Source organism: Alligator sinensis, unplaced genomic scaffold, assembly GCF_000455745.1.
Source record: "Alligator sinensis unplaced genomic scaffold, ASM45574v1 scaffold378_1, whole genome shotgun sequence".
Taxonomy (NCBI): domain Eukaryota; kingdom Metazoa; phylum Chordata; order Crocodylia; family Alligatoridae; genus Alligator; species Alligator sinensis.
The window spans coordinates 110,582-121,561 of NW_005842697.1; the positions used below are offsets into that span (position 1 = coordinate 110,582).

At 41.2% G+C, this 10,980-nt stretch overlaps 1 protein-coding gene across 1 annotated transcript in view; it reads left to right on the forward strand.

Annotated features, from left to right (window-relative positions):
* The window catches only part of TMX3 (thioredoxin related transmembrane protein 3), a 65,452-nt gene that overhangs the window by 26,600 nt on the left and 27,872 nt on the right, over positions 1–10,980 (forward strand). Inside the window, exons 8-9 of the mRNA XM_006034060.3 lie at positions 292–369; positions 4,938–5,004. Of these exons, the coding sequence (XP_006034122.1) occupies positions 292–369; positions 4,938–5,004 (145 nt within the window). The remainder of the gene's footprint in view (positions 1–291; positions 370–4,937; positions 5,005–10,980) is intronic.

Consider the following 10,980-nt stretch of genomic DNA (forward strand, 5'->3'; position numbering starts at 1 on the left):
CCCAATAGCTTAAGTGGAAAAATGCTACCATAAGCTCCCAGTGCAGAATGATATTGGCCAAGATTTATTTATATATTTATTGTCACCAGTTTAAAAAAAAAAAAAAAAAAAAGTATCCAGATGTGCAGCAGTAGAGCAGATGGACCCTCTTTCTATTCTAGAATCTCACTTAGTTGTTGTTAATAGCATATTCTGCTGTGTTTTTGTGATGTGAAACTTCCTTTTAGTATATCAAGTTTTAAGATTTTTTTTTTTTTTTTAAAGAAGTTTTTCTGTTTATATTTTTTGCAGGAAAAGTACATTGAGGTTGCTTCGGAACTAATTGTTTACACATACTTTTTTTCTGCTTCAGAAGATGTGCTACCTGAGGTAAACTATTTTTGCTTTTTCAAATGTTAGCTTTCTCTAATTATAAATGGTATTTAGCAGAACGATAGCATTTCTGTTCTATTTCTGCCTTTAAACAATATTAGGTCAAGTTGATGATGATTCACTAATAGTGATGTTTCTATTATATGACTGTTTTTTATGGCACATTATTTGCAAATAATCTATTGGCAGATCCATACTAATGAATTGATACATGTCCACTTAAAGCACCTAGGAGAAAATGTATGTGTTGGAATTTGATTTAGTTAGTCAATATTCTGCCCAGCTGGTGGCCTGTGGCTTGACAGTGCAGCCTATGCAACTTCTGCTGGTGTGAGCCCTAGGTACTTTGAAGTTGGGCAGCTCTACTACTCTCCACGCAACTGAAAACCCCATCTTTTGTTAGCAGTACCAAAATTGCTATCGTTAGTAAAAGGTGAAGACTTTTATCAAATTATTCAATTTATCATACATAAAATTCATGGAAGAATTCAGTTGTTTTCTTTCATTATTCCCTTGTCATGAGCAAATGTCTTTGTCAGAGAAGATTTATGGGGTACCTAAATAAAATAGTGTTTCAGGAGCCCCTCTTAATTCTGTTCTCATGCTCTTCTAACTTATCACAGCTAATTTGAAGATCTAAAATTGAGCTGAGCCTGAAACTATTCTCCAGCTTGTCTAAACATAACCATTTTAATGTCATTTTATGCCGAAATTATTTTATTAAGTGACTTATTGTTTTTTATTTTCAAACCATTGTTTGCTTAATCTGCACTAATGGCTATTGATTTTTGACAAATTTAAAAAATTAAAAATATGCTGAGAATTATAAATGCACTGATTCTTTATGTAAGAATCAGTCACTTGTAGATAAGATTTTTTTCATCCCTACCTTTCCCCACACCTAGTTAGGTGAACTGGGGGTGGAATTCCCTGGAAAAGATGGAAAGAATGACCTTACACACAACTTTAGCCCAGGAACTGGTTACTAAGGAGGAGCCCCAAAGGCACTATTCTCTATGTATATTTGGGTCTTGCTGTAGTTGTACCCATGTATGGATCCTTACTTATGAGTTCAGCCCCTTAAAAAGATTCTGAGCTTCACAAAAAGTCAGCATCTGGATCCAAAATAATGGTCAGTGCAGTAGCCCAGCTCTCTCTTACATTTAACTGTGCAAGAAAAATAGCATTCAGTCAAAAACAATCTCAGGAATGCAAAAGGCTTTGTTTGCCCTATTTTGGTGATGGTCCTGCTCTTCAGTATCATTTAAAGTGAGTGATTAACTGTCAGGACCTCCTAACTGATTGTGAGTTTCTAATAAGGGCCAAAACAGTGATGTTTGTCAAAAAGCTATCACACAAAAAGAAAGGACCTAAAGGACATTAAGAAAGGCTAGTTGGTAGTGAAAATGGCCCTACAAATAATAATAGATGAAACAGATACTGTAAGCAAGTCCAGCTATTGCACTGACCATGACTTTGGATCCAGACGCTGACTTTTTCTGAAGCTCAGAATCTTTTTAAGGAGCTGAACTCATAAGTAAGGATCCATATCATGTTATTTAAAAACAAATATATCATTATAATTCAAGAGTTTTTCCAGGTGGATTATTTTGTGTACTTCTGGCCAATTGGCTGAGATTCTCCTAAACTTCAAATCATTCTGCTCCAGAGTGCAGAAATAAACCAGTTTCTGAGAGGAGAAAAATAATGAGGTATAATCCAGTGCCAGGTGTTAAATACTGTGCTCTTCATATGGCAGCTGGACCAGACCAATTCAGAAGAGTTTGTGTTACAATCTTATGCAGCTGAATAAGGGTACTACTTGGCAGATACCTACATGTATTCTGATACTGCTTGAAGAAAGAACTGTAACTCAGTATAGTAAAAGCTCTGTTAACCAGTGTCACAGCTGGGTCCTACAGGAGGGCTGTGATCTCCTTAAGGCCCCCTCTCTCCGTGCCAAGTCAGCCCAAGGGCACCCTCTAATTCTCACCTGCCACGTCTTTGCTCTTTAAATAAGTTTGGGAGGCTGCCTTACGTCGTCTTAGACACGGTTTGGTGCGACTTCTGTCCCCGTGGACTCCTGGACCCCTCGTGGGTCCCACTGTATGATGGGTGCTTCCCGGGCACCCTAGCCTTATGGGCTGTGCGTGGCTCCAACCACCCCTTATACCACGCCCCAAGCCTCGCAGCTGGAATAGACGTCAGTCTGTCACATATACGTTCACCCCCTTCTCAGCACTGCTGCCCCCTTCTCTGGGGCCTTCTCGGCACTGCCCCTCCTGGGGCTAGGGTTTATGCACCCCGTACGCCACACCCTTATTGGCGCTGGGGTCCCCACGCTACTGTGGGTCCCCTATGAGGCCTCCTCCAACCCCTAATAGCCTCACCCAAACCACCAGTAATAAACAACAACAAAGCAAAACACAGGCCCCTAGGCTACAGCATAACTTAAAGCCACCCGGCTAAATCACATGGCTCAGACATCCTAGAGCTGGCATCCTTTACCGGGCTTGAGCTGTACCTGCGGTCAGGCTTCTCCTCGCATCATTGCCCCAGGAGCTCCTCTCTCTGATTGCTGGTAGGGGATTGCCCTGGCCTTAGCTCCTGGGCTTTATAAGAGCTAGGCCTTGCCCCTTACAGCCAGCTGACCGCTGGCAGTTGTGGGTCATTTGCTGCCTCTGGTTGCCCTGGCAACCTGCAGGTGGGCTCCTTATTCCCTGCTAGGGCTTTTTCTCTAGCAGTTTCTCCTCTTTAGGAGCAGGGCACCTCGGTGCTCTGTGACAACCAGCATTTTACTAACTGGAATACTCTTAACCAGAATTTCCAATATCCCCCAATACAAATCCTCTCTTTAGCAACTGGAATCTTTACCGAGTTTATCCAGCATGCACATTAAGTATTTCTGTTGTTTACATTAGTTGGTGACATTGCCAATAGAGGAGCTGCTGGGAGCCTTTTGATATCCCCATAGGCACAGGGAGAAAAAAAATTGTGGGGAGAGGCTGTCCCCTGCAAGCAGGGCACACTCACCCCCCCCCCCCCCCCTCCGGCAGAAACATCTGCAGGGGAAGGGGTGGGGGGAGGGGAAAGGGATCTGTGTGGTGCAGGGCAAGCTGGGCTGGAGCTGGAGCAGCACTGGGCTCTTCCCGGCAGGGGTGGCCGCACTGTGCTCCCATCTTCCTTGATAGGTTTAACTCTCAGATAACCAGAATTTTTAGATAACTGGCACCCCCTTACTCCTCTCATGCCAGATAACAAAGCTTTGACTGTAGTTGATTTCCCCCCCTACCAGAGGTTATTGTGGTCCCTATGATTCTGAGTGGGAAATGAAGGGTGAATATTCTGGTATAATAGGGTTTTGAGTTATAAGAGAACTGAGTTATAATAAAATTGATTGTAAAGAAAAAATGCTAGGCAAAACAACCACGTAGTACATTTTCTTTTCTTTATGTAAAGTAGGTGTGTGCTAGAGGCTAGAGACTTTGTTGGGTTATTGGTTATTCCATTGTCTTGTGACAACTCTTAAGGTTGCTGGTAGATGTTAATTTAGTCACATGATTGGGATCCGACTAATTTTATCTCAGACCCCAATGATCATGTGTCCTGCCATGTATTTTTGTCGGATCACATCACATGCTGGGACTGTCTAAAGCCATACTGTGAAGCCCACATATGGCTGCAGACCAAGTCTGTTAAGAATTCTAGGGTAGTTTAAAACACTTGCTCTGCAGCTTTGCCTGCAGGGCAACACTGAAAACAAGCATGCTGGCCCCTCAGATCTCTGTAGACTGCAGCCCAGGACTTCTAAAAACCAAGGTCTGCAGCCATGAGGCTTAACATGCTGCACATTCAGATGAGAGTACTATATAAACCAGGCACAAAAATGATTTATGTTACAACTGATTTGCAATTTTACGGTATCATAAACTGGTTGAAACTGTGACAAGTTACAGTTTATTGCACAATTGATGTGTTAATCGCATGATAATTGTAGTGTCTGCCAGGGGCCTAAGTGACTTGGACTATGGTTTTGTAAGTGCTTTTTCTTAAATACCTCAAATTAAATTTATGCACATGTGACTTAGCTTTTATTATTGCTGGAATAAAGAAATGTATCAGTTTTCATCATATCAGTTGGAGTCATTGAAGCATGATGCTTTTGAAAATTTAGCTGTATATTTAAAAGTTTAAATTTAGTCCCAAATTTTAAATATCTTAGCCTTTAACCTCCTTCCTCTTCCTCCCTACATTCTATGTATTTAACAATATAAATAAAGATACTGAGGGTTAATATTAATTTTCTTTTCTGTTTTTTTTCTGCTGCATACTTGACCTTGTGATCAAACTTCAGTCCTTTTGAACAGAAAAGGACAAAATGGTTAAAAGCTGTTAGGAAGAGTAGATGTTTGATCTTCTACATTGTAAAAACAATACCTTTGTTTTGTCTAATTTGTTGGAAACGATATGAGTCTTAATGCTTAGTTAAAGTTAGCCTCAGGTGGAAAAATGCAAAAATATTCTTAATCATTCATGGGAACTTAAAGAATACTTCACTCTTTCAGTATGTGACACTGCCTGAACTGCCTGCTGTTGTGGTCTTCAAAGATGGAACTTATTTTGTATATGATGGTAAGTACAAGTGTTTATCCTTTACCTACAGGTGACAATTCAAGGTCTTTATGGGGAAGTTGAGGCCTGTGTGAGGGAGAAACCTCAAAAGATTGCTAGTATATAATGGATAAATTCTCTCTGGAGAGAGTTTGAGGAGTAATATGAATAAACTAAACATCAGTTAAATGCATCAGTTAAGTTTGGGTTTTTTTTAATTATTTTCTACTGGACCAAAATAATTCTGTAAACAGAGTAAAGAGAGCAGTCATTCAGAGAAGCATGAGCTTTCATGAGCTGCTTTGTCATGCTACAAATGGACTTTCCCCTTCTTTCCAATATAGACAGCAGAACAGAGGGGCACTGTAAGTAGTTCATGGTATATATGAAATTGGTTGGCAAGCAAGTGAATGAACCTCAAGTGTTTTAAAATCAGTGTTACTTGTTCCAATGAGGATGTGGTCTGTTGTTGAAGGAGCAGAGCTGGCATCTTAGACTGTTGCAAGGGCTCGTGGCTTGGTGAGAATAGAAGTTAGGTAGTCTGGAGAGATGTTGCTTGAGGTTGGCAGGGGCTGCCTGTAAGCCAAACTAGGCTTGTCCCAAGAGTTGCTTTGAGATGGTTGTCATTTCCCAGGAGGGGTTGGCACTGGGGACTGTAGGTGACAGCCTAGGGATTCTATTGCCCATGTCTTAAGGTTGGTATCACAGATGGTTAGTTGAGTCTGAGTCAGGCTCTAATCTGAGTAGCTATGGTGCTGGGTTTATAATTTAAGCGTAGGAATCCCTGCTTCAGATACTTAAGGTGTTAATTCTGTTGGTGGGATCAGAGTACATGCAGTTGTAACACAGATTGTCAGTAAATGATGGAACTAGTGATGTGCTTAGAATGAAAGCTGGTAGCATGGAGGTAACTAGCAGTTGGTTTGTTTCCTGTATGGTGTGGTGGTGATGTGGCCATTGTGGTGTCCAAGAAATAAATCTACTTGGTGAAATATTCCAGAGTCAGTTTAATGGAAGGGTGGGTAGAAGTTGTTAAAGTCCTTGTGGAGATTTCTACTGAGAAAATCCTTCCCACGTATACATATGATGGCCGCCTCTATGTGCTTTTAAATGTACCAAGGGGATGAGAGGGCAGCTGCAGAGGAAGTAGACTTTGATGTCTGTCACAAATAAATATATTGGCATATGGTTGAGGAGGGTTCATGTGTGTTCCCATGGCACTGCTGTTCATCTGTAGGTATAGGGAGTCTCAAAATCTGAGATAGTTATGTTGGAGATGTGCAATTTATCTCTTTATTTCAAAAAAGTAAGATACCACATCTGTAAAAGTGATTTTGGCTAACTTTTTAAATAACTTATACCATATAAGTTATGACTGAATTTTTAATATAGCCCTTTGAACATTTAAGGTGTTATATAAATGCTGATTATTTTAGAAACTTTCAAGTTATTTAACATAATTAGATGTCCTACATTTTCATTCCACTTTTTCATGACACTTTGCAAAATATCACTCTCATTTTTTATCATTTCACAGCCAAGTTGTTGGTTTAAAAACAAAAAAGTTTCAGAGTCTTAGTTTCAGCGGCGTAAGTGTGTAGCATGTTTGTTTATTTGTAGGAAAACGTTCTTGGTTAAGTTGGTATATAGCCGTATAGTTCCTTTCATCTTTCTGTTAATGAAGAACATATAAGATACCACTTTTCTATCCATGACTACAGTTTCCCTTTGTTGGATGCCACAAGGAAGGCTGAAGTGAATTGTCTTTAAAGCTTCTATCAATTTTTGGTCTTCACTCTTGACCTGGATTTCCATTAGTTGATGTGATGGCTTGAATGTAGTAGTTATGATGATTTTTTCTCCGTATTTCAGTTGAGAAATTATCCTAAAAACAAACAAAAAAATGGCTATGAATGAAAAAAAAAATCTATCTATCAGGAATCCCTATCGAGAAATTCCACCAGGACTTTAACACTTCTACCCTTTCATTAAACTGACTCAGGAATACTCCACCAAGCAAATTTATTTCATAGACACCGCTATGAAAGTTCACAATGGCCATATCACCACCACATGGTACAGGAAACCAACCAACTGCTATAGTTAACTCCACGCCACCAGCTTTCATCCAAGGCACACCATTAATTTATATTTAAAAATATAAAAACATATATATGGGTGTACACACAATTTGACATTTTTCTTACTGGTGCTGAAGTTTTGTCAAAACTAAACTAAGAAAATGCATTCTGTATGAACTAAAAACATTGAACTTGCCACTTGAAGTTGAAATGTTAAGATTTTATTTAACAATTAGTCACTTAATCTCAAAACTATCACACTTTCCACTACACTTTAATCATAAGTAAAAAAGAAAAAAAAGTATAATATTGAAATACTGATAAAGAACAAATTCGAAGATGCACTTACCCCAGCATTAGTAGTTGACTGAATGGAGACATGATTCTATTGCATAAAAGGGCTCTGTGGAAGCTTTTCTTATGCTTAGATGCAAAGTGAAGCAGTTTACTCAGGTAAACTGTTTTATAGTCTGCTCTTGGGATTTCCCCAGCACGATGTTTTGAGAATGGAAACCAAAACTGAAACCTTTCAAGTAAAGCAACTGTTGCTTGCTGCCAGAACAGAAATCAAATGTAACATTTTAGGAGGATGATACCATCTTTCTATTAGTGTAGAAAAAGTGCCAGAAAACAATGCATAATTGTGTGGCTGCAAATACTACTTCTAAAACTAACCCTTAGGCAATACACATCTTTAACTAATTATAGTATCTTTACTTTCATGTGGTAAACTTGCTTTTAGATGGAATATTATTCATAGAATAACTGGATTATTTTAGAAGCAGTATTCCTGGGGGGTAGTTATTCCTGCCCCCCCCCCCCCCCCCCCCCCCCACCGTACCTAAAAATGAGAAATGCTAGGGAATGTGTGTTCCCTTCACTATTAAATCAGAGGTGTCAAACATGGCCCACAGGCCAGATCCAGCCTGTGGACCCATGTGATCCAGACTATGGATTGCTGAACTGGGTCCTTGCACTGCTTGCATGTAAGGGCTAGACCTGGCTCTATGCATGCAGCAGGCAGCTTTGGGGTCCGTCTGTAATGCTGCATGCAGTCCATGCCAGGATCTCCTGTGCTGTGTTCAGCATCAGAGCCTAGACTGCACCACACACAGCATGTTCCCCATGCACAACGATCCCCAAGGCCAATACGTGCTGCCCATGGGGATCAACTTGGTCATGCGTGCTGCATGGGACACAGAGGCGGTATGGGGTACTTGCTGCATGCAGTGCCCTGCTGACCAGCATTCAGGGTTAGCTCCATGTCTGTCAGGGTGCTGTGTGGACCATGTGTCCTGTACTGTTCCCTATGTATTGAATGCAGCTGGTCCAGCCCCACATGCCACAGGCAGCACATGGTGTCCCTGGGGCTTGCTGTGCATGTGGTCCCTGGGACTGGTGTGGGGCATACAGGCAGGACAGGCCCCATGCTCTGTACATGGCATAAGGGATCCAGGGTGCAGGCTGGTGCCCTGGACCAACCCCTTTGGTGGGAGAAACGATACACCCAATAACTATGCTAATTAAGCCAAATGTGATAATTAGCATATCTATATAACAGATTAAATTTATAATGGGTGGGCTCCACTCAATAAAACCTTTCCCCTTTACGAAAGGTATGCTTTGGGATTAAGCTGAATCTGGACCCAGTAACTCTGGCTCGGTGAATGAATGCTAACCAAAGCTTGCCATCCAGTGGGCTTACTGTAAGGGTATTTCATACTGATGGACAAAGACAAGATAAAGTCAACACCAAAAGTTACCAAAAGTGAAGAGCAAGCAATACCACAATCAGCTGTAGACAGTCAAGTGGTTAGGAAAGTTTAAACAATTAAAGAACCAAGGGAACATATATTACTAAATTTCCAACCACAAGTAACATTTCCTGAGCAAGCTACTCCTTCAGAGAGGCCCAGTGACAAGTCATGGTGGTGGTTGCCTAGCAGCCCTAGTGCATTACAATCCTCGCTCACTCAGTAAGTGACTGATAATACAACTGCCACCCAAATGAAGTTTAATGTCACATGCACATACATCAGACAGATAGAGTTGCTCAATACCACTCTGGCAAGTGTGTTTTCACGCTTACTTCTACACTAACATTTTGGGGATCAGCTAGCTCCTTCTGCTAGATTAGGGAGTAGGTTCCCTTACACAACAGTAAGACTTCAGTGAAGTGGTGAAATCTCTTGGTTTTTTTTTTTTGTTTTGTTTTTTTTTTTTCTCTGAGGGTCTGCTAGGTCCACAACCTTGAGGCTGGGTCAAGGGCATAACCAGTCCCTCTGGTGGTTTACTTCCACACCAGAGATGGTTGCCTTCTTAAAGGCAATCATTACCTCATGTATTAAAACCAGTCAGGATCCATTCATTCCTGTCGATCATACATTTTCTGCTCATTGCTCAGTCAACTTTATAGTTACCTCAAGAGGTGTTTGACACATGTTCACACCAAATGCTTATTCTGTGGAGCATGCTCACTAGACTTTCATGCCACTGGGCATCTGCATTCCCGGGAAGGTTGAGTACCCAAAATTATCACGCCCTAGACAGGCGAAACGTTCACCATTATCTCTAAGATTCATAGCCTGGATTGACTAAAACTGTTGAACCAAACTTAAACTGTAAACTGGAGAGAACACCAAAACCTTCACACTCAACACCTTGTGTTACTGCAGTGCTGGGTCTGGTCCACATTCTGCAGGCAGTGTGCACCCAGTACCAGCCCGCAGGATAATAAAATAAGATAGAAAAACAAAAATATCCCTGAAGAAGAGGTCCTTTCAACTCAACTAGATTGAAGTATAGTTTATTCTAAAAATAATTTCATAGGATGCAGAGATCTATAAATAAAAACTCTTGTTTTTATCCCATTTAATTAAAATTAAAGCTCTATTGTATTATTTACTCTTGTAGCAAAGGTCTAGAACAGGGATTGGCACCCTATAGCCCATTGGATCTGGCCAGGAATAGGGGGGCTTCAGCAGTGGGAGGCTTTGCTGAGGCAAGATGGTAGGGAGAAGTTGCTGAATCCTAGTGCCAGCCTGTCTCAGACCTAAGCTGGGTCATTCTGACGTACCGTCAGAAAACATTGTTGGCCTCTGGTCTAGAATCACAAGAAAAGAAATGGCTCTTGCCAGCTGTCAGTGATTGTCTCATTAACTGGCTCACTGAGGGAGATGAGGAGCAACCCCTCCCTGCCCTGCTTGGTTAGGGACCTATAAGCCAGTCTCCCTTTCCCTGTGCAAGTGCCCTAGCCACTAAGCCAGGGGTAGGTAACCCCCGGCATGAGTGCTAGTGTGACACACAAAGGCATGTTGCTTAGCACAAAAGCCTGTGGGTGGATAGCAGAGAAGGGGTTGGGGCTGTATTGCCTCAACAAGGATCAGACTTCTCACAGCTCCCCCACTGTCTGTCCCTGGCACACCAACATCTTACAAGTCGAAGTTGCAGATGTTTTTGGCACTTCCCCAGAAATGTTGCCAACCCCTGCATTAGGCTGTTAAAATAACCTGTGAGGGTTCTTTCTGTAATTAATTCCCTTTTCTTCTGATGTGGTTTTTCCATGGCTATAATTTATTGAGCATGTTCTTGAGTGATTCGGGTCCTTGCAGGTATCTGTGCAACTAGAAGACAATTTCAGCATGAAAATTAAGAGCAATATGTACCTAAGTGCATTAACTGCAAAAATTGAAGTTCCAGGACTGTTCTAGGCATGTAAAGGCAAAATAGGATTTACCCCATAAATGTCAGCAAAGATAGCTAAGTGCTGACAATCAAAAAGCCTGAGGCTGAATGTATTCAAGTCTTTGCAGGTTAGTCTAAGCTTCTGATATTAAGCTGAGAAGCAAGTGAACAGACCTTCACTTTTGATTCAGGAAATGCAGCCACATGTCTGCAGTGGCTCAGGCCAGAAGCC